We start from the raw sequence: 25,015 nt of genomic DNA, 5'->3' as shown, positions 1-25,015 counted from the left end.
ATTACTCGCAATTTTATTTACTGTCATTTTATTTATTGTCATTATTTTACGCACTTTAATTATCGTCATTTATCTTTACGCTTAAAATATAGAATCGACAAACCGGTCATTAAACGGTAAAACCCCCCTTTTATAATAATATTACTACTTATATAATTATATATATTTTGTATAAATATAGTTAAAAATATAGTAAGTATCACCAGCTCCCTGTGGAACGAACCGGACTTACTAAAAACTACACTACTCTACGATTAGGTACACTGCCTATAGTGTTGTAGCAAGGTTTAGGTATATCCCATCCGTAAATTAATAAAACTTGTGTCATATTTTGTAGTATTTTGTATTAAAAATAATACTATCACGTACCCCTTCGCTACATCATCAGATCTTAAATGTGCTGTGGCATTCTTTCCTGATTTCTTTGTGTTACAGGACTTGGAGACGGGGAACTTGATTGGAACGGGTAGCTGTCGTAAAGGTCTGTATCGAATGGAGGAAGAAAGGAAGGCGATGATGGTCACATATGATTCATGGCACACGCGACTTGGACACGCATCAAATGCAAAGTTGTCTCATGTTAATTTTCTTAAAGGTGTTTCTTTGAATTTTAAGGATAAAGTTTGTGATTCTTGTAATAAAGCTAAACTTACTCGATTACCATTTCCGGTAAGTTCCATTAAGACGAATGAATGTTTTGATTTGATTCATTGTTATATTTGGGGCAAATATAGAAGGCCTTCCCTTACAGGGGCAAATTATTTTTTTAACTATAATTGATGATTATAGTCGCGTGGTTTGGATTTACTTGCTAAAGAATAAGTTTGAGGCTAGTAAATGCTTAACTGATTTTTATAAAATGGTTAGTATACAATTTGGAAAATCCATTAAGAGGATTAGGTGTGATAATGGTGGGGAATTCGTCTCTAACCATATGAGCCAATTTTATGCCGAGCAAGGAATCGTTCTAGAAACGACTTGCCCTCATACCCCACAACAAAATGGGGTCGTGGAACGAAAGCATAGACACCTCTTAGAAATTGCACGGGCTTTCCGATTTGAAGCTAGTCTCCCTACTACCTTTTGGGGAGAATGCGTTTTAACTGCCACCTACATAGTGAATCGGTTACCGTCAAAGGCTATAAATAACTTGACCCCTTACCAGATATTATTAGGCCGCAATCCTGAATATGATCACATGCGTATTTTTGGTTGCTTGGCTTATTATAGAAACACTGAAATGAATGGGGACAAGTTCGAACCAAGAGGAAAGCCTGGTGTATTTTTGGGATATCCTTATGGTAAAAATGGCTACAAAATTTATGATCTAGAGTTAATAAAAATGGTAGTCACTAGAGATGTTAAATTTGTAGAGGATGTTTTTCCTTTTGCAAATTTTTAAGACAATTACCAAAGTCAAGAGCCTGAGATTTTTGAAGATATCAGCCCAATCACTCAATGTTGTGATGATGCATGCCATGACGAAACCACTGGAAATGTGGGGACAGGGGGAGTACAAATGGAAACTGACGAGAATGAACATAATGAAAATAATGAAAGGTATTCCACCATGGAAAATACTCCTCAGAATGAGACTACATTTATGCAACATGAACCTAACGTGCAAGTTGATGAAAGTGAAGCACACTTAAATGACACCACTTATGATGACCAACCTAGTGTGCAACAAGAATTGGAAGCAGAAACACATTAAAGAAGTAGAGTACAACCTAAACACTTAAGGGATTATCAAGTTGAACTTCCCCCATCGATCGATCACGTACAACCTGTCTCCAATCAAGCAAATTCCACGGTATATCCCCAATCCAACTATGTTTCATATAATCGTTTTTCTAACACTCACAAAGCTTTCTTATCCGCCATCAACTCCCATGATGAGCCAAAAAAATTTCATCAGGCGGCTAAGAGTGAGCATTGGAAAGAAGCAATGAAGAATGAGATCATGGCACTTGAGAAAAATGAAACATGGACGCTTGAAACACTACCCAAAGGAAAGAAAGCCATCGACTCAAAGTGGGTGTACAAGGTTAAATTCAAACCAAATGGCGAGGCAGAAAGATACAAGGCGAGACTCGTGGCGAAAGGGTTCACACAACTAGAGGGTGTCGATTATCACGATACCTTCGCTCCGGTAGCCAAGTTGGTAACGGTTAGAACCCTACTTGCGGTTGCTGTTAAACGGGGATGGGAAATTCAGCAGCTCGACATTAATAATGCTTTCTTACACGGTGACTTGGAGGAGGAAGTCTATATGAAAATACCGCAAGGTTTTGCATGAGAGAACGACATGAGGGTTTGCAAACTCAAGAAGTCTATCTATGGTTTGAAACAAGCCTCTCGAAACTGGTATCACAAGTTCACTAGATTGCTCACTCGCATTGGTTACGAGCAATCAAAGGAAGACCATTCTTTGTTTATTTATAAAACTGCTAACGTGTTTGTAGCAGCTCTTATCTATGTGGACGATGTAATACTGGTTGGAAATGATACGAACCAAATTAAGAGAACAAAGTCCTACCTTGACAAGGAATTTTGCATTAAAGATCTTGGCTCCTTGAAATACTTCTTGGGAATAGAGGTGGCAAGAACATCAGAAGGCCTAGTTCTTAGCCAACGCAAGTATACGTTAGATTTACTTGAGGATAGTGGTCTGCAAGGGTGTCGTCCTAGCTCGTTTCCAATGGAGCCGAACTTGAAACTTGACAAAGGAGAGGAAGAAGAGAAGGTTGATGCAAGCCAATATCGAAGGCTTGTGGGTCCTCTTTTGTATCTACAAGCCACCCGTCCAGACATAACTTATTCAGTTAACATCTTAAGTCAATTTGTTGCAGATCCTAGACGCAATCATATGGAGGCTACCACTCGGGTCCTTCGCTACCTCAAAACCACGGCTGGTCAAGGTATACTTTTACCTAAGGATGGTGAAATAAATCTTGTTGCATATTGCGACTCCGATTGGCTTGGGTGTCCATTCAGCAGACGATCAAGAAGTGGCTATTTGCTTTTATTAGGTGGAGCTCCAATTTCTTGGAAGTCCAAGAAACAGTCAGTGGTATCTCGCTCTTTCGCCGAAGCCGAATACCGAGCCATGGCTATAGCTGTCAGCGAAGTGTTATGAGTCCAATGGTTACTTAAAGAATTAAATATTCATTCTAATGGCCCTACATCGCTGTTTTGTGACAATCAATCGGCTAGACACATCGCAATAACCCGGTCTTCCATGAACGAACGAAACACGTCGAAATGGATTGCTATTTCGTTCGTGAACGTGTTGAAAAGAAGGAAATTGAACCTCTGACTATTGACTCTAAACAACAACTAGCAGATTTACTTACCAAACCACTTGGTTCTAATCGCTTACGTACCTTACTTGACAAGTTGGGCATTTGAAACTTACATGCGCCAACTTGAGGGGGAGTATAAGAAACCGCGTTTTTTTTCTCTGTCATGTATTGAGTTCTTTATTTAGTCTTCACCATTTAGGAAATGATATTGTATATAGTTTCCTTTTATTGTTCCTTCTTTTGTATATGTATCTGTATGTAATGAGAATGAGATATCACTTTTTGAAATACCAAAATAACAATTACTTTAAGGTAAGCTCTGTTAAGCAATCAAATGAGGAATCCCCAACCCAACTAGGAAATTTTGTTCCCGTGTAGTACAGAATCTTGAGGCTTTTTATCTTCTCAGACGGCATTAGTGTTTCAAATACTTCATATCCTATTTTTGCATTCTGAGTAGCATTGGCGACATCTCCACTCCAATCAAGCTCCAAATCACAAAGTCCCTTCTTCTTCATTAAGTTGGCTTCCTCGACATGGATTTTGTTATTAACTTTATGAAGTCCTTTAATCATAATCTGACCTTCAAGGTGCAATAGGTTTTTAAGAAAGGATATTTTGAATCCAGTAGCTCCACCAATTATGACTTTGGATAGAGTTTGTAGACTCGTCAACCCACCAATGCCTACTGGTGTCTCATTCAACTCCGGAGTATCGCTAATATCAAGATGTCGCAAGTTAATCAACTTTACACAACTATCTGGCAAGCTAGCTAAGTTTTGACAACCTGAGAGCAACAAGCTTTGTAGATTATAAAGATCACCTATATGTTCGGGTAAACATGTGATGAGAGTTTGGGAAAAGTTGAGGTAGCGCAAGTGCTTGAGACTACAAATGGATTGTGGTACCTCTGTGATTGAATAATTTGTGAGGCTTAGCACCCTTAAAAACTGTAATCGAGGAACTAGTTCTGTAAGAACCTTGTTCGATAAGAAGAATTTTTTACTGTCATATGGCCTTGTAACTGACACAGCTAAAAAGTATGCAGGCGTCTAGCTCTTTCGAGAGCCTTAAACTTCCTGTACACTCCGTATGTTTGATGAATAAACGAAAAGTGGTGGAATTTCTCGAAAGACATGTTCTTGTCATGCAGATCAATTTTATCATCCTGCATAAAAAAGAACTCTCCTGCGACACTCATGGCCAAGTCACTTATCACGTCGTGCATTGTATATTGTGATTCGCCGAGAGTTGAATGCTGGAAAAATGACCTGGACACTAACTCTTCAAAACCATCTCGACCTAAACTCTCCATTGATCTGCCTTCTGACTTCACCAAGAACCCCTTTGCCATCCACTGTAGGATTAGTTCGTTCTTCTCGAATAAGTAATCTTTGGGGAATAAGCAACAATATGCAAACATTTGCTTCAAATTAGGAGGGAGATCATAATAGCTTAGTCTTAGAGCTGGAAGAATCTTCTTTTGGTTCTCTACATTCCATATTTCACTATTCAACAGCTCATCCCATTCTTCTTCTTTTGTTCTTCTTCTCAACACTCGTCCCAGGATTGTCAAAGCCAAAGGCAATCTGCCACATTTCTTCACGATACCTTCACCGTACAATTTAAGTGATAGATGTGAATCGAAGTTTTCTTTACCTAACGCATGCTGAGCAAGCAAAGATACAGCTTCATCGTTAGATAAAATCTCAAGTGGGTAAACTTGAATCGAGTCCATCACCGATGAAACTGTGGTCTTTCTTGTTGTCACAATGACCTTACTTCCAGGTGCTCCTTCACCCAAAGGACGTCGGAATCGTTCCCACTCCTTATAGTTTTCGTTCCAGACATCGTCTAGAACAATTAGGAACCTTTTATTTGAATTTTTTTTTCTGAAATAGCCACTTGAAGCTGATTTAGGGCTTCAAATTTTCTATCATCCCCACCTACATCTTTAAATATTGCCTTGCTAATATTAAATACATTGAACTCATCGGAGACACAAACCCAAGAAGTGAGTTCAAAGTGATCCTTTACTTTTTTATCGTTGTAGAAAAGTCGGGCAAGTGTGGTCTTGCCTATTCCATCAAGACCAACAATAGACATGATGCTGACATTTTGATCACACGATTCGTTCCATACCAACTTTCCAATCAATGCCTCTTTATCCCCTTCCCTACCCACAATCCCGGAAACATCAACCAGTTCCTCTGGTCAAAGCCGAGTTGTTGTACTTGACCTTTCAACGTTACTAATCAAACCTAAGATACTGATCTCCTTAATAAGAGAATCCAATTTGGATGTAATCTTATCTAGTTTAGAGATCATCTACCGACCATATTTAAGAGCATGAAATTTGTTTGGAATAAACTTCAATACCTTACTGGTGCTGGCACGAGATTGTTGTATCAACGGGTGACGCATAGCTTCAGTAGCCAGATCATCGAGTACATCATCTATGTCATAAGCCAAATGATGAAGTTCATTCAACCATAACTGAATAGAAATATTTTCTAAGTGCTTCTTCCCTGCATCAACAAGCACTGCTTGTATCAGGGTGAAGGTGCTGCGCCATTTGTCGAGCTCAGAATCTACTCTCACAGATCGAGCTAGCCTGATCAATTCAGGGTAAGCCATTTTTTCAAACAGAACATTGAGGAATACACCAAGAAAGAGTTCACCAATAGCCATTGAAATTTTGGATAAGAAATGTTGTGTGTTAAGTTTATGAGGGGTTTTTATTTCTGTGTAATAATGCAAGAATATGAAAATATGAAGATGAAGAGATAGGGCTGATTGAAGTTATGTGTATGAGACCAATTCTCAGTCAATTTCTTATAATGGACATTTTTTTATGTCACAGTTGTCTTCTACCTCTTCCACTTGCATATGGAAAATATCTATCAATAATGCACAAGTCGTTATGTAACTGAATATGTTTTAATTTGGTTAACGCGTTGAATGCTAATTTGAAAGTGATGAGGGAAAATTAAGTTGTGTGGATGAAAAGATACAACTTTGAGTCTTGGTCTAGCTCTTGGATAAGTCCAAAGTTTTCATCCACTGAACAAATTCTACACTTCTTATAAAGGATAAAATATGTAACTCTTCCTTTTTTTTGGACAGCGATTGGGATCACCTGAGGAGGACAAAACCAACCGTTGCGATCATCTCCCGTTTCGACTATGCCGATGCAGCGATAATAACCCCGCCCCCATCGCTGCCCCGGAGGGAAACCTTGAAACCTATCCAAGGGCACGGCCAAGTAAAACCCCCCTCCCCTTTACCCCCCAAACGATATGGTAAAGGTGTCATGAGTGGATACTTCATGGCATAAATGCACCTAATCAGGGCCGTCTCACAAAATTTTGGAGGCCCTGTTCGAAATATAAAATAAGCCCTAAAAATTATTTTAAAAGACGCCCCAATTTAACTTCCTTTATATATGTCATCGATGTGTGTAAATAAATGTAAACGATCTACCGTATATTGATATATTTGATTTTATAGATTTGTGAGCATACAACATTTGACCAAATTTGTTACAAGACATTTATTTTATTTGATTATTAGTAGGCTATAATTAAAATAAAAAGATAAATAGTATTTAAAACCAAAACATATGAAACACAGAATAACTCTTTTTATATGTAGTTTAGTATTAATTTTGTCATCGACCAGTTGATAAAACGGGGCAATTTAAATGCTATGGGTTGAAATGAACATTTAAAGTAGAAAAGGGGGCAAACGGAATATATATTGTAAAAGAATAAATTTATGGGACTATTCTGAGTTTTTCCCCGAGTTTCATCCACAAATACATGTGGGCTTGTATAGTTGTATAAACATCATTATAATGGGTATATGGATAATAATAAAATGGGCCCCAAATAATAATGGGCCCTGTTCCAATGAACAGGTTGCACACCCTTAAATCCGGGCCTGCACCTAATATGTTTAAACTGAAGTTATATCATTTACTGATCTATGTTAATTATTACCATTACCAGTAGTAGATTAAAAGGAAAAAAAGAACTAGATTAAAATGAATAAATAGTCTTCATTCTCATCTCTGTGATAAAGTTATGTCACTGTGACCTGCATTTCATCACACGCAAACTTATAACATTCTGTATGAGATAATGCTAAATCCTTTGACTGGACTTAAGATCTTGGAGAATTTATATTGCGTAAAAGTGACAATTGTAACCAAAGGTCATTGGCCTGGTCATTTTTGCATTATCGACGTGACTTTCCAACCATGACTCCATGAGGTTAAACTTTTAGGTGTAATTATTATATTACTCTCATCTCATTTTATTACTGAAGTCCAATCAATTTTAGCAAACTATTTTGAGTTAGGGAACTTTGAAAAATTATATGATGGTAAACAGTTAAATGAATAGAAATTTAAAACATTGTACCATATTCAAAGTGTAAGTATTCTTGCTATCTGTAGATCCAAAATTAACCATTTTAGCAAATCCAGTTCATTTATTAATTACAAATGTATAAGAAACAGGTTAAATTAAAGCAAAAGTACTAATGCTTGAGGTCCCTGTTTAAATTGACTGAAGATTTCATCTAACAACTGAGGTTTGAATAGTTAATGCAGAGAAAAAAAAATTATAAGGTGTCTAACACCAATAGGCCATAGTAGATAGTTATATTACAATAATAATAACACGAGATATCTGATGTGACCAAATCCAACAATCAGACATTCACCATAACCTAACTATATATTATTAATATATTTTGGAAATTAATGAAATTAATAGATTTACAACTGACCACATTTTCCATAAAATTGTCTCATGGTTACAACAGAGGTAGCAATATCAACCTATATGTAGTATGTTAATTTGGGTTATGTTTTCTGTCTAATGGGTCTAAAAGATACAAAGACATTTAACTAAGAATAAAAAGGGTCAACTGAGTCAATTGAGTCATATGGGTTAACACAGATGTAATCACCTAAACTCAGAAAGTAAATTTTCACATATAACAACAGAAAAGTCAAATGTTGTAAGCATAAATGGTCATTAAAGCAAGACATGTGGTACAGTCTTGTACATATACATATTTGACCATATAAATCAAAAATATGTTCTCTGTTTTCAATAGTCAAACCAGTAAGCTTCAATACGTCTCTTCAAATCATCTTCATTCTCATCACACTTTCGCCTTTTTAAACTTCTTTCATGTCGTAACTCAGATCGTAAAACATCCCTACAACTTTTAAAAAACGGGTGTATAAGTACTTCCATAGCCGTCCCCCGCTTATGTGGATTCCAGCTCAGCAACGTACCAATCAAATCAACCGCCTCGGGACTTGCAGTTGGTACCAACTCAGATAATTTCACACCACTAAATTTCGGAAACTCAAACCCTTTTTCACTTGCAAGTTTAATACCATATTTCCATGTACTCTCTGTTGGGGTCCCAATCACTTTACAAATTTTACACAAAACAGCCTGTCCGGATTCGCAATCAAACAACGGTTTACGGTTATATAACTCAACCATGATTGTACCCATGGCCCACATATCAACCGAAAAATCATAAATGTCTTGACCTAGAATAACCTCTGGGGCACGGTACCAACGCGTCGTAACGTAATCGGTAAACGGAATTTTATCATCAATCTCGCGTGCTTGACCAAAATCACAAATTTTTATCACATCTTTGGATACTAAAATATTACCGGGTTTAAGATCGCGATGAATGTAACCTTTAGCATGAGCGTATGCAAGACCCTGAAACAGTTGAAAGCACATACTTTTAATCTGGGTTTCTGAAAAATACTCTGTTTGATTCTTCAATCGATCGTAAAGACTACATTCCATGTACTCGAATATCAAATATAAAATATCGCCTTTTTTGTGGATTTCTTTAAGTTTGATGATATTGGGATGATTATTCATCTCCAAAAGTGATTTAACTTCAATCAAATTCATGCATTCTTTAAATGATCCATGATCGTCTTTCATTCTCTTGACTGCAACGATTTCGTTTGTTTTTCGATCTAACGCTTTACATACTACGCCAAAAGCTCCTTCTCCGAGTGCTTCCAATCTTTGGTATCTCTCCATTATTTCTAAACAAAAAACGAATGAAAAAGGTAATTGAAATAAGTTTTTGGCAGTGGTTTGTGAATTAGGGTTGTTTTTAGATTGTTGTAGTTTAATTCGTAGGGTTTAGGTTTATTAAACTCGTTGTTATATAGATGGAAGGTTAATTACTTGGGCTAAAAGTATCAAATCTTGGGCTGAAAGTATCAAATCGTTTCCATATATATTTTGGGAAACTAGGTGAGTTTGTACATTTTCGAATAAATAAAATACCGAGTATATAATATATTGTCTAGCTTCTGTTAAAATTTAAATACAGAAATTAAATAATGTGCCTTATTTTTAGTTTTAACTAAACCAATTGCATACGGATAAATTATAAATTATAATCTTTAATTATAGCGTTTTCCCATTTTTTATGTATTATAAATTATAAATTGTTCGGGCGTTATTAGTTAACAACTAGTTATTGAACCCTCGCTTCGCGCCGGGGGTTCGATTTTTAATGTATTTTATTGCGTTTAGTAAAATTATGTTGTGGCTAACAATGATGTCGTTGAAGCGCAACTCGAGTCGAACTAAAAGGTATAACCCGTGAGAGATTTAAATGTTATTTAAATTAACAATATATGTGCATCTCCGTGTTTCGCTATGGAATTGTCGACTTTTAAAAATTTAACGCAAAATCAACGTGTATAAAAAGTACCCCAAATATTTAGCGTTTTTTAAAAATCGTCCGTTTTGGGTATAGCTAGTGACATTGTGTTCCTAAAATTATTTCGAGTTTAACGATGGTGTCGGAAAAATTTAACTCGTTGCGAGCGAGAAGATATGACCCGTTGAATATGTAAATGTAAATTTAATATCTCATCTCATCTCATCTCACTATTCTCACTATATATTAAAAGAAAAAACTTTAATTGAACAATATTATGTTCCTAGTTTTGATTTAAAAATTACAATTATTTACACCTTAATCTTTTTTCTTTTTTCTTTTTTTTTAAAAGGCAATAATTTTTAAATAAAAATAAAACTAGCAAAAAACTAGTAGTTACAACAATCCTAAATAATAACTTCGGACAAACACAATCCCACGACGACGCCCACCTCAAAAATACGACAAATAAGTCTACAATAATCTAACAATCTAAGCTTCTACCCGCCGTCCAAATCAACATTACATAAGACCACGAAAGAGCAACACTAGTAAGAAAACATGAAAACGGGTGAAAAAATAACCACGACCAACACCACGATAACTGAGATAAAGCTCGTCGATCACACAATCTAACCAAGCGGTGGTCCAATGAAATGTAGAAATGGTACGGAGTAAGAAAATTATGACTGTAAAGTATAACCAACATCCACGACTTGAATCCTCACTCTAGCCACCGAATCAACAAGACCAACAATCAAATCAACTAGAACCCACAATCATGAAATCATCTCGACACCAAACATCCAAATAACATGAAGCCACATTTTAATTTTACGATATAAACCTCAAAAACAATGATCATGAACCTTGATTATAACCATAACAATCTCACATCTATATCGCGAATACCCCTAACACTATGACATGAAAAGCATCAAAAGAACCCGAAAACGCCAACACAAACCACTTGCAATCACCATCTAATATCACAACTTGAAACCACCTTACGCTACTATCCAAAATCACCCGAAACCACGTTATAAACAACTCAACACAAACCACAAGAACTGCTATCTTTATATAACGAAAGGACACGATCAACTACCAGATATTTTAATTTTAACTCATAGCTCCTACTTCGATATTAGATAAAACAATAACAGAATAGGATATTATACAATATTCTAATTCCCGTAAATGTTGGACACCACTCATTGATCAAATTGGTCGGCATCCACTGTTCAAACCGAATAAGGGACCCGACCTGCCTCGCTTTTTTTACCCCTAAAATAGTACTCTCTACATCATTCGTTCTCTTTTGCTAGGGTGCACCACAAGCACCGCCACAACCACCTCCTCAATCGCCACCGAAACACGACCACAATGTAACACCATGTTTTTTTTTTTAAACACAGCGGAAATGACCTATTTAGAAATCAGACATCCGTATATAACGATACCTGTATTATATTACATATTTATCATCACGAATATTAAAAGTCCGTTATAGTTACAAAATCGGGTATTAAATTAAATTCAGACAAACGTAATAAAAAGACTCGACATCAGAGTTTCGACTAATCAAACATATCTCAGCATCCCATCTTCACCCTGATATCTAGCATACAACATAACCTAACCTGCAAACGGTGGAAATGTGAGAGATTAGCACAACTGCTAAGTGAATGGAATCTATCTAACGGATCAAGTCTAAGCATCAATCCAGCAACCACATAAAAGTATGCTAACGTCCTAACAGCATACAAACAAATACAACGACAATATGAGGATCGGAGGCTTGTACGAGCACACGACTCCTAGCTGTTTGGGCTAGAGTCTACCGATAGTCCTCGCTACTCGATTCACAGTATAATCATTCGGACGCAGGGGATGCGTCATTCAAACTATACTCCACAATCAGTAGCCTTTGGACCCAACCTCCCCAGGCTCGGTTGACCTCATACGGACTCTAACCTCCCTAAGCTTGGTTAGGAGTCCCCAGCCTCCCCAGGCCCAGCTGGCGTCAAACACAGTGCACATAATATCACATAATATCACACAATATCATCATGTAATAATCCACTAACATGTTAACCATTATCTAAATATGGCAATCGGATATAACACTAATCTAATAAATATAGTAAACAACAGTAGCACGTCTTGCTACTCAAACTCTATTCGGAGATAGACCCACTCACCGATCGCCAGCTTAACACGGTATTCTAATATCACCGAGTCTTCTCCTCGTCTGTATCACCTGAGAATAATACTGAACAAGTTAGTGAATTGTACCACATTTACTAACGATATTGCATTATATATATATATATATATATATATATATATATATATATATATATATATATATATATATATATATATATATATATATATACATCATATAGGTATATATAAACATACACATATATATAATACACACACACACACACACACACACATATATATATATATATATATATATATATATATATATATATATATATATATATATATATATATGTATATATATATATATATATATATATATATATATGTATATATGTATGTATATATATATATATATATATACATTCACTTGGGTCGATGGTTAAAACGGGCGATCACACGTATATATATACATATATCACTTATATCACTTATATATACATATATATATACACTTATATATATACATATATATACACACTTATATATATATACAACATAACATATTAATATCGATATAACAAGTCAAAACTATACAAATGGGTCAAGGGTTAAATGGGCGAATAAACCAACACTTGAACCACAAAATAGAAGCACATCAGGGCTGCAAAAATAGCAGCAAAATAGCAGGTCCAGCTGCAAATTTGCAGCAGAAACAGCAGTGAAACAACAACGAAACTGTAGTAAAACAGAAGCAGCAAAAACAGAGTGCAATAGCAACAAAAATAGGCTGCGAACAGCAGCTAAACGAGCTGCGAACAGCAGCTAAACAAGCTGCAATAGCAGCAGAAAAATAGCAGCAGCAACGCAGCTGCTTCGCCCTTCGATTGACCCATCATTTTCGCGATACGAGCAGTTTAAGACCAATTTAAATGTTAACAATTAAGCACAACATATATACAATAAGTATATAACCATCCACAAGCTTAAACCAACATTCTAGATCAAGATTCAAGCAAATAAAAGTATACTCATGTAGTTACAACCTAAATCTAAAACTAACAAATGGGTCATGAGTTCAAATGGCCATCTAACCACTTAAACATTCACAAACAATACAAACGGGTCGGATTTAAACACCTATATGCACATCAAACGTATATCCGCTTATAAACAATCTTATATAATTTCAACATCTAAATCAAAGACTAAATGGCATAACATACCCATTTAAATTTGCACGAACGGGTCGGGGTCCAATTGGGTCAACGAACCAGTAAAAGGACAACCACCGCAAAACCCGGCCACCAACCACCACCGCTGGCCGCCAGATGCAGCTGGCAGCGGCGGTCAGCTGCCAGAAAACAAACAGTAACAGCAGCGGTGCTGCTGTCCACCATGGTACAACCCCCAAAATATGTTGTTTCTTGCAATTTCAAGCCAAATACAAGTCCACAAAGGCATGCAAACATGTATATAATCATAAACTACCACAAAGCAAACAATCTCATCTCAAAATCAATGATTTAGGCACCAATTACATCTTTTTTCTAACACTAGTCATAAACCCTAAATTAAACATGTAAGAATCATAAAAGAAGACAAACCTTTGTTAAATTGTAAAAGAAGCATGAACCCATGAATTAAGCTAACAATTTAGTCACCATCTTCATAAAAATGGAAGTTAGGGTTCAAAGGCGATGATGGTGGGTTCGTGACAGCAAAAACGAGAGAAGGGGAAGAACCACCACAAATTTAAGCTTGTAATTGATCCTCATCTTCAATTGTCAAAATTAGGGTTCCATCATGTGTGTGTGTGTGTCGTAAGCAAGAGAGGGAGAGGGGAAAGAAGTCACGAGCAAGGGAGAAAATAAAAGAATTTTGATCAGTTACTATCTTAAATAAATGATAAAACCCTTAACCGATAACACACGGGTATTTAACTGTTATCTGAAATCTTACGTACCTCGTTCGGTAGCCCAAACGAAGTCCAATTTTAATAAACGAATACTTTATGTGACCCTTGTCACAAAATGAACTCACATGACTAATAATTAAATATAAATAGATAATAAATAATAACCACTTAAAATACACGTAAAATCACTTAAAGGGTAAAAAGGTAAATTCACCTAGGCCCGACATCAGGATGTTACAAATCTACCCCCCTTAAAGAGATTCTGTCCTCGGAATCTGGTCAGTCAAAGTCAACAAAGGTTCCGGGCACCTACTACCACTACCACAAATCACAACGGGACCTAAGTCATACTGCGTCTTAGTAAGTTCCGTTCCTCAATTTTATGAACCTTCAATAACCAAGTTAAGTTTATATGCTAAAGTCAAGAAATACCATAAACACGTTACCACATTATGACAGTCAAACTCATTTTTTGTGGGTTATCCCAAAGTCCATTCCGTATAATTTCAATCTCAGCTTAGCTCGTATCACAGGTCACTAGCGAATACTGCCCTCTATACACTAGGAATTAGTCGATCCCTCAGTTATGATAACGCTAGGTCTACATTGATCATACAGAAATTACCCGATTCAAACCCGACGTTTAAGAGTTTTTGTCATAATTTAAACAACTAAGTCCATTTTCACCTAATAATTCATCCATTAATTCACGTCTCTAATCATATCGTCAAAGATTTTCGAGTAAATAATAACCAGTAACACAACCAGTAAGTAATTATCTAGACGTTAAATCCATCAAATGACCTCAAAAAACGTGTCTGACACCTTAAGTCACCTTCGAGACGTCATTTCTTGTTTAAAATTCTATCAAATCTTGCAATTTAACTCTATTTAATCAATAATAACAAAGGTCTAGATAAAGTACAACCGACATTACTATATCAAAAAAGTCAACCCTCGGTCAAAATTCTCCATAATCTACCATAAATGTCAGTCCACCTCCGGTCTATCACTCGCTACATCTCCTTCGACTTTCGAAACTACTGTGTGATTTACTACAATGTATTCCAGCTGGCCAGACGTAATACATCATCTTAAATCACACTTTCATTTCGAGTATTTCGGATCGAGATCCTAATCGAGCTCACCAATCCATCAAATTCTATTTTCTCTAGTCGTTGGTAGTTATAACCCAATAAAAATAAATAGATCTCAAACCAGTACGTTTTTCTGTCCAAGACTATCAAATCCACATAGTCTAGAAAGTAAACACCTAAACTCGGTTCTGGTTCAATCTCAATTATATTATATCTTCTTTCGCAACATCATTATTAATCCTGAAATTGCTATTTGAATTCTCGTAAGTCATAATGATTACAAAGTCCTTATCGAACTACCAGATTAATAATTCTGTCTTAACCGTATTCTGATCACGGCGCTAATCATGTCAACAGATCTTACCAAGATTTGACATAATTCAAATCAACACAAATCCTCATTCAGGTCAAGATTTCTTCTCACTTGCAAGGAAACCAATCAAAAAGCGTCTCCCACGCCTATATTTAAGGGTCACATAGGTCCACAGACGGCAACACTACGGGTGCTATACCACTAACCATATCCTGTAACGGTACAGTAAGGCTAGTCTTACTCATTTAGACCGGTCACGTATAGCAGTACAGCAAGGTCAACGGTATACAAGGATACTACTGGTCCACATCTATTGGTTCTGTCACTGTCTATTAAGCATACATACTATGTCTCAAAAGGCCAGTAACCAAGGCTAAAGTCTCTGGTCAAGACATAAGAGGACTACAACCCTAAAACAGTCCCTACGGGTCACTACATGTGTCCCGCCAATTAATAGCCAATGATAAAGAAAAAGACTTCCTACAAGTCTTAGTTCCCACTAACGGATCATTCATAGCAGCATAAACTAAATCTGGACTAACAGGCCAATCGCATTCAGTATATCTATACAATACCTAAGGCATGGCACTATTACAACAATACTAACACATAAACAAGTTGCACCCATTACAAATAACCTGTCTCAACTAGCATGATAACCTATTACAATAATTAAGCCACTATCCACTAATAAGCAGGAAACTAGTCTAAGGCCATCCAAACAGTTTCCATTATATCAAGTAACAAATGTCTAACATACATTTCTACATTGATGACTTACTATATTCAACTACATATTACCAAACTGTAATAATAAAAATTACAAAAATGTACTAAACACGTACCGTCCGTCGAGTCGTCATATGTATCACTAGCCTCTGATACATCTGGTATGCTCTAACTGTATCTACTGTGGGTTTCCTTCTCTCTTGTCCGACCATAAGAGCAGAAGATTACCCGGCTGAAGAAATCTGTGCCCCAGACCCCGCCCCAGAACTCCACCTCTGATCTACTGAGCACCGAAACACTCTGTGTCCCATACACTGACCCATCCATCCAAAACTGCCTCTGAAGGATAACAACTGAACCTTTTGGCCTATCTTACCACAACTCACTTATTTCACCGTCAAGAGAATCATATCCCGAAGGGGGCGACCCGTACCCGTCACACCCTACTCCTCACATAGAACTTGTATCTTCCCGTCTTGGTCCTTCTACTTGGTTAAATCCACAGAAGTTCGTTATTTGCTGAATGATTTTAACCCCCAATACCTAAGGGGTCAACTACCCACCGACTGTCCAACTGAACCCCTTTTTCCGTATTATTATTACTATTTTATTATTTTATTTATTATTTATTTTACCCTCTGCAGTTTCAGCTAAGCAAAACTGAACACCCACCCAACACAATGTAACCGACTGATCCAAAGGGCAATACCTGCGTCAACCGACTCTTACGACTCTAACTCATGTTATCTGACCGGAATCCCTCGGTAACTAACCTTACCACCCAGACATTTGTCTCTACAACTCTGACATCTGTTTCCGAGATCCCTCAGAATGCATCTATACTCTGAAGCTCTGATTGTTCCAGGGGCGGTGGGGGTCACAGCATCACCGTCACTATCAGCCATACCTATACTGCACAACATCTCACACCAAAGCTTAGTTAAAACTGGTTAGCAACTAACAACTAACGCAGTTATACCTATCTCAATTCACTTAACCCATCCCCCAAGATATGTTTGACTCGACACACGATTTGGGTACATGTCACTTCCGTGAACACGCTGCCAAATCCATGCTCTGATACCACAATTGTAACACCATGTTTTTTTTTAAACACAGCGGAAATGACCTGTTTAGAAATCAGACATCCGTATATAACGATACCTGTATTATATTACATATTTATCATCACGAATATTAAAAGTCCGTTATAGTTACAAAATCGGGTATTAAATTAAATTCAGACAAACGTAATAAAAAGACTCGACATCAGAGTTTCGACTAATCAAACATATCTCAGCATCCCATCTTCACCCTGATATCTAGCATACAACATAACCTAACCTGCAAAGGGTGAAAATGTGGGGGATTAGCACAACTGCTAAGTGAATGGAATCTATCTAACGGATCAAGTCTAAGCATCAATCCAGCAACCACATAAAAGTATGCTAACGTCCTAACAGCATATAAACAAATACAACAACAATATGAGGATCGACGGCTTGTACGAGCACACGACTCCTAGCTGATCGGGCTAGAGTCTACCGATAGTCCTCGCTACTCGATTCACAGTATAGTCATTCGGACGCAGGGGATGCGTCATTCAAACTATACTCCACAATCAGTAGCCTTTGGACCCAACCTCCCCAGGCTCGGTTGACCTCATACGGACTCTAACCTCCCTAAGCTTGGTTAGGAGTCCCCAGCCTCCCCAGGCCCGGCTGGCATCAAACACAGTGCACATAATATCACATAATATCACACAATATCATCATGTAATAATTCACTAACATGTTAACCATTATCTAAATATGGCAATCGGATATAACACTAATCTAATAAATAGAGTAAACAACAGTAGCACGTCTTGCTACTCAAACTCTATCCGGAGATAGACTCACTCACCGATCGCCAGCTTAACTCGGTATTCTAATATCACCGAGTCTTCTCCTCGTCTGTATCACCTGAGAATAATACTGAACAAGTTAGTAAATTGTACCACATTTACTAACTATATTGCATTATATATATATACATCATATAGGTATATATAAACATACACATATATATAATACACACGCACACACACACACACACACACACACACACATATATATATATATATATATATATATATATATATATATATATATATATATATATATATATATATATATATATATATATATATATACATTCACTTGGGTCGATGGTTAAAACTGGCGATCACACGTATATATATACATATATCACTTATATCACTTATATATACATATATATATATATACACTTATATATATACATATATATACACACTTATATATATACAACATAACATATTAATATCGATATAACAAGTCAAAACTATACAAATGGGTCAAGGGTTAAATGGGCGAATAAACCAACACTTGAACCACAAAATAGAAGCACATCAGGGCTGCAAAAACAGCAGCAAAATAGCAGGTCCAGCTGCAAATTTGCAGCAGAAACAGCAGTGAAACAACAACGAAACTGTAGTAAAATAGTAGCAGCAAAAACAGAGTGCAATAGCAACAAAAATAGGCTGCGAACAGCAGCTAAACGAGCTGCGAACAGCAGCAGAAAAATAGCAGCAGCAACGCAGCTGCTTCGCCCTTCGATTGACCCATCATTTTCGCGATACGAGCAGTTTAAGACCAATTTAAATGTTAACAATTAAGCACAACATATATACAATAAGTATATAACCATCCACAAGCTTAAACCAACATTCTAGATCAAGATTCAAGCAAATAAAAGCATACTCATGTAGTTACAACCTAAATCTAAAACTAACAAATGGGTCATGAGTTCAAATGGCCATCTAACCACTTAAACATTCACAAACAATACAAACGGGTCGGGTTTAAACACCTATATGCACATCAAACGTATATCCGCTTATAAACAATCTTATATAATTTCAACATCTAAATCAAAGACTAAATGGCATAACATACCCATTTAAATTTGCACGAACGGGTCGGGGTCCAATTGGGTCAACGAACCAGCAAAAGGACAACCACCGCAAAACCCGGCCACCAACCACCACCGCTGGCCGCCAGATGCAGCTGGCAGCGGCGGTCAGCTGCCAGAAAACAAACAGTAACAGCAGCGGTGCTGCTGTCCACCATGGTACAACCCCCAAAATATGTTGTTACTTGCAATTTCAAGCCAAATACAAGTCCACAAAGGCATGCAAACATGTATATAATCATAAACTACCACAAAGCAAACAATCTCATCTCAAAATCAATGATTTAGGCACCAATTACATCTTTTTTCTAACACTAGTCATAAACCCTAAATTAAACATGTAAGAATCATAAAAGAAGACAAACCTTTGTTAAATTGTAAAAGAAGCATGAACCATGAATTAAGCTAACAATTTATCTGAAATCTTACGTACCTCGTTCGGTAGCCCAAACGAAGTCCAATTTTAATAAACGAATAATTTATGTGACCCTTGTCACAAAATGAACTCACATGACTAATAATTAAATATAAATAGATAATAAATAATAACCACTTAAAATACACGTAAAATCACTTAAAGGGTAAAAAGGTAAATTCACCTAGGCCCGACATCAGGATGTTACACACAACCACCTCCTCAATCACCACCGCAACTATCGCCTGAACGACCTATACGACAGCCACAATAACGATAATGGCTGTCGTAGCCAGATAGAAGCATCGTCGGTGACAGATTGGAGCATCATTGGTGACGTCGTGTCAAATCGCAACCTGAAATACATGTATTGGGTTTTCCTTAAAATGAAATACTCCATATTTCTTTAACTTTATACTTGAATTTGATTGATGCCTATAATATGTTGTGTAGTGACCCGAACTTTTCCATGTTTATATATATTAATTGAGATTGATATTTACATGATTAAATGTTTCCAACATGTTAAGCAATCAAACTTGTTAAGACTTGATTAATTGAAATATGTTTCATATAGACAATTGACCACCCAAGTTGACCGGCGATTCACGAACGTTAAAACTTGTAAAAACGACATGATGATATATATATGGATATACATATGGTTAACATGAGATTATGATAAGTAAGTATCTCCATAAGTATATTAACAATGAGTTATATACATATAAACAAGACTACTAACTTAAGGATTTTGAAACGAGACATATATGTAACGATTATCGTTGTAACGACATTTAAATGTATATATATCATATTAAGATATATTAATATATCATAATATCATGATAATATAATAATTTAACATCTCATTAGATATAATAAACAATGGGTTAACAATATTAATTGAGATCGTTAACTTAAAGGTTTCAAAACAACACTTACATGTAACGACTAACGATGACTTAACGACTCCGTTAAAATGTATATACATGTAGTGTATTTAGATGTATTAAAATACTTTTGGAAGACTTCAAGACATATATCAAAACACTCATACTTAACGAAAATGGTTACAGTTACTTTCCCATTCTTTTCTTTCATCAAGAATTCTAGTCGTATTCTTACCCGTATTATACACAGCTTCAAAACGTACTTACTATGGGTATATACCAATAGGAACTAGCATGGGATTCCACTCTTGATTATGTCATGTATGACTAATCAATTTTAACTTCTACCATGAGCTAGTCAACTAACTAGAACTCCTTTTAACCCCACTCACCACTCACCAATTAACACTCATCATTCACTCCATTTCACTTCCAAATCTCTTTCTAATTCTCTCTCAACACACCCACACTATTATGAACGTATTTTTCCAGTAGTTAATCATCATCTTCATCAAAAATCACTTCAAGAATCAAGCTATAATCATCATAGGAAGAACACTTCAAGAATACTTCAAAAATCCCTTCAAGTTTACTAATTTACTTCCAAGCTTTCTAATCCATTCCAAGTAATCATCTAAGATCAAGAAACCTTTGTTATATACAGTAGGTTATCTTTCTTATTCAAGGTAATATTCATATTCAAACTTTGATTCAATTTCTATAACTATAAACTATCTTAATTCGAGCAAAAATCTTACTTGAACTTGTTTTTGTGTCATGATCCTACTTCAAGAACTTTCAAGCCATCCAAGATCCTTTGAAGCTAGACCATTTCTTGTCACTTCCAGTAGGTTTACCTACTAAACTTAAGGTAGTAATGATGTTCATAACATCATTCGATTCATATATATAATACTATCTTATTCGAAGGTTTAAACTCGTAATCACTAGAACATAGTTTAGTTAATTCTAAACTTGTTCGCAAACAAAAGTTAATCCTTCTAACTTGACTTTTAAAATTAACTAAACACATGTTCTATATCTATATGATATGCTAACTTAATGATTTAAAACCTGGAAACACGAAAAACACCGTAAAACCGGATTTACGCCGTCGTAGTAACACCGCGGGCTGTTTTGGGTTAGTTAATTAAAAACTATGATAAACTTTGATTTAAAAGTTGTTATTCTGAGAAAATGATTTTTATTATGAACATGAAACTATATCCAAAAATTATGGTTAAACTCAAAGTGGAAGTATGTTTTCTAAAATGGTCATCTAGACGTCGTTCTTTCGACTGAAATGACTACCTTTACAAAAACGACTTGTAACTTATTTTTCTGACTATAAACCTATACTTTTTCTGTTTAGATTCATAAAATACAGTTCAATATGAAACCATAGCAATTTGATTCATTCAAAACGGATTTAAAATGAAGAAGTTATGGGTAAAACAAGATTGGATAATTTTTCTCATTTTAGCTACGTGAAAATTGGTAACAAATCTATTCCAACCATAACTTAATCAACTTGTATTGTATATTATGTAATCTTGAGATACCATAGACACGTATACAATGTTTCGACCTATCATGTCGACACATCTATATATATTTCGGAACAACCATAGACACTCTATATGTGAATGTTGGAGTTAGCTATACAGGGTTGAGGTTGATTCCAAAATATATATAGTTTGAGTTGTGATCAATACTAAGATACGTATACACTGGGTCGTGGATTGATTCAAGATAATATTTATTGATTTATTTCTGTACATCTAACTGTGGACAACTAGTTGTAGGTTACTAACGAGGACAGCTGACTTAATAAACTTAAAACATCAAAATATATTAAAAGTGTTGTAAATATATTTTGAACATACTTTAATATATATGTATATATTGTTATAGGTTCGTGAATCAACAGTGGCCAAGTCTTACTTCTCGACGAAGTAAAAATCTGTGAAAGTGAGTTATAGTCCCACTTTTAAAATCTAATATTTTTGGGATGAGAATACATGCAGGTTTTATAAATGATTTACAAAATAGACACAAGTACGTGAAACTACATTCTATGGTTGAATTATCGAAATCGAATATGCCCCTTTTTATTAAGTCTGGTAATCTAAGAATTAGGGAACAGACACCCTAATTGACGCGAATCCTAAAGATAGATCTATTGGGCCTAACAAACCCCATCCAAAGTACCGGATGCTTTAGTACTTCGAAATTTATATCATATCCGAAGGGTGTCCCGGAATGATGGGGATATTCTTATATATGCATCTTGTTAATGTTGATTACCAGGTGTTCACCATATGAATGATTTTTATCTCTATGTATGGGATGTGTATTGAAATATGAAATCTTGTGGTCTATTGTTACGATTTGATATATATAGGTTAAACCTATAACTCACCAACATTTTTGTTGACGTTTAAAGCATGTTTATTCTCAGGTGAATATTAAGAGCTTCCGCTGTTGCATACTAAAATAAGGACAAGATTTGGAGTCCATGTTTATACGATATTGTGTAAAAACTGCATTCAAGAAACTGATTTCGATGTAACATATTTGTATTGTAAACCATTATGTAATGGTCGTGTGTAAACAGGATATTTTAGATTATCATTATTTGATAATCTACGTAAAACTTTTTAAACCTTTATTTATGAAATAAAGGTTATGGTTTGTTTTAAAAATGAATGCAGTATTTGAAAAACGTCTCATATAGAGGTCAAAACCTCGCAACGAAATCAATTAATATGGAACGTTTTTAATCAATAAGAACGGGACATTTCATGTTGCAAAAAGGTTAGGTCAGAAATTATTTATTTATATTTTTTTTGTTGGTCTATATTACTTCATTATCATTATCATTATTGTTATTATTATTATAACCCTAATAATAAATTTTGAGGATTTGAAATGTATTTAAAGTATATATCTTTTTAAATGAGGGTTCTTATGCATTCCATTTGGTGTGTTGAATTTTGGTTGATTTAGACAATAGTACATGCTTTGAGGTTTGGTATTTCTCTTTAGAAACAGAATTTGTGTTTGTTTTATGTTTACATGTTTGTTATTTATTTTTTTCTTATTGCATGTTCTTTTAGATAGTATTTTTGTTAGTTGAAGTTTATATCTGTCGTTCTTAATTTGCATTTTCCTAACTGTAGTTGAAGGTTTGTTATATCGTTGATTTTATTGTTTATATTTGATGAGTTAATAATAAAAATAATTTATGATTTTAGTTTTCGTAATGTAGTGGATGCTTAGTGTTTACACCTATTTAAGTTGTTGAATATATATGGGTACTTATAAGTTGCTTTCTATTTGTTGCTCTCAGGCACACAATGACGCGTAGTCAGATTCAAGCATCGTCGCACACAAATTGGAGCATCGTAGGTGACGTCATAAGTAACTAATATGTTTTCCTTTTTGTCAAATGTAAGTAACTAATCTGTTTCCTTTTTGTCAAATCGCCAACTGATATTCAAGTATTGAGTTTTGCTTAAAATGGAATACTCCATATTTCTTTAACTTTATAGTCGACTTTGATTGATTTGGTTTCATTGAAGTATCTAAGATACGAATTTACAACTGTAGATGAATTACTTGTGAAGTTGATTTAGCTAACTACAAAATTGATTTACTATATTTGCGAAGTTATAGGATTAAGAATTATTAGGTTTTAAGAACATAAAGAACCTTTACAATGGTTGTCTATTAGATGGGTGTCAAAATGGGTATTGATAACCAAAACAGTAGTATGGGGAGCTACTAGAAATTCAAATTAGTTTGTGTCTGCTAATGTTTCTGTGTATTTTAAAGATCTGTCTTATGGTTTTGTAATGTCAGAGTTATTGATTGCAAAAGAAAGTTATCTATTTAAAGAGTTGAAGTAACTGTCGACTCAGGTATGTTATTTTCCCATTTACAGGATCATTGATTATGATTATGATTTTTGTTGCAACCTTTGTCTCAATGGAGTATTAGTATGTAAACTATAGTCAACTTTGGTTCAAATATACTGGTGATGAAATCCTATTATCTGAAGTGTATGTCTTTATATATCATATTAGTTATCACTGCATCAGAGTTAACAATGTAATTGAAGTCCATACATAATGCTCTTATGTTATAAATAAGTGTTCATTGAATCTATAAGCATATATATCTCTTTTAGCTTTCATTTCACATTCATTCATCTTCATCAAAGTGAAAAAAACTTATTACATATTCATTTTCTAATGTACATGGCTTTCTTTGTTCATATATAAGTCAGAACAACTTAAAGTGGAACAATTTAAAGTGGCACAACGGTCGTGCGAGAAAATGTCTAACATTGGGTCTTTCTAGTATATGATATATACAATTGATAGACTTTTATGTTTTTAGTTTATAGAATATTATGTCTTCATTGTGTTCGGTGTGTATTTACATT

At 35.3% G+C, this 25,015-nt stretch overlaps 3 protein-coding genes and 1 pseudogene across 3 annotated transcripts; 1 reads left to right on the top strand and 3 right to left on the bottom strand.

Annotated features, from left to right (window-relative positions):
* Nucleotides 1-2,308: 2,308 nt before the first annotated feature.
* On the top strand, nucleotides 2,309-3,139 carry LOC139874390 (uncharacterized mitochondrial protein AtMg00810-like). The gene has a single exon (XM_071861831.1). It carries the CDS (start codon nucleotides 2,309-2,311, stop codon nucleotides 3,137-3,139), a length of 831 nt encoding a protein of 276 aa, XP_071717932.1.
* A 468-nt stretch (nucleotides 3,140-3,607) lies between these two features.
* On the bottom strand, nucleotides 3,608-5,505 carry LOC139874389 (putative disease resistance protein RGA4; annotated as a pseudogene).
* LOC139874388 (putative disease resistance RPP13-like protein 1) lies at nucleotides 5,169-5,996 on the bottom strand. The gene is made up of 2 exons (XM_071861830.1): nucleotides 5,642-5,996; nucleotides 5,169-5,515 (listed from the first exon to the last, which is right to left on the bottom strand). Exons 1-2 carry the CDS (start codon nucleotides 5,994-5,996, stop codon nucleotides 5,169-5,171), a joined length of 702 nt encoding a protein of 233 aa, XP_071717931.1.
* A 2,426-nt stretch (nucleotides 5,997-8,422) lies between these two features.
* On the bottom strand, nucleotides 8,423-9,400 carry LOC139874386 (cyclin-dependent kinase F-4-like). The gene has a single exon (XM_071861829.1). The coding sequence runs from the start codon at nucleotides 9,398-9,400 to the stop codon at nucleotides 8,426-8,428; it is 975 nt and encodes a 324-aa protein (XP_071717930.1). The 3' UTR covers nucleotides 8,423-8,425.
* Nucleotides 9,401-25,015: the final 15,615 nt, after the last annotated feature.

The sequence above is a fragment of the Rutidosis leptorrhynchoides genome, chromosome 11 (assembly GCF_046630445.1).
Source record: "Rutidosis leptorrhynchoides isolate AG116_Rl617_1_P2 chromosome 11, CSIRO_AGI_Rlap_v1, whole genome shotgun sequence".
Classification (NCBI taxonomy): domain Eukaryota; kingdom Viridiplantae; phylum Streptophyta; class Magnoliopsida; order Asterales; family Asteraceae; genus Rutidosis; species Rutidosis leptorrhynchoides.
This window is presented reverse-complemented; position numbering and strand designations above follow the sequence as displayed.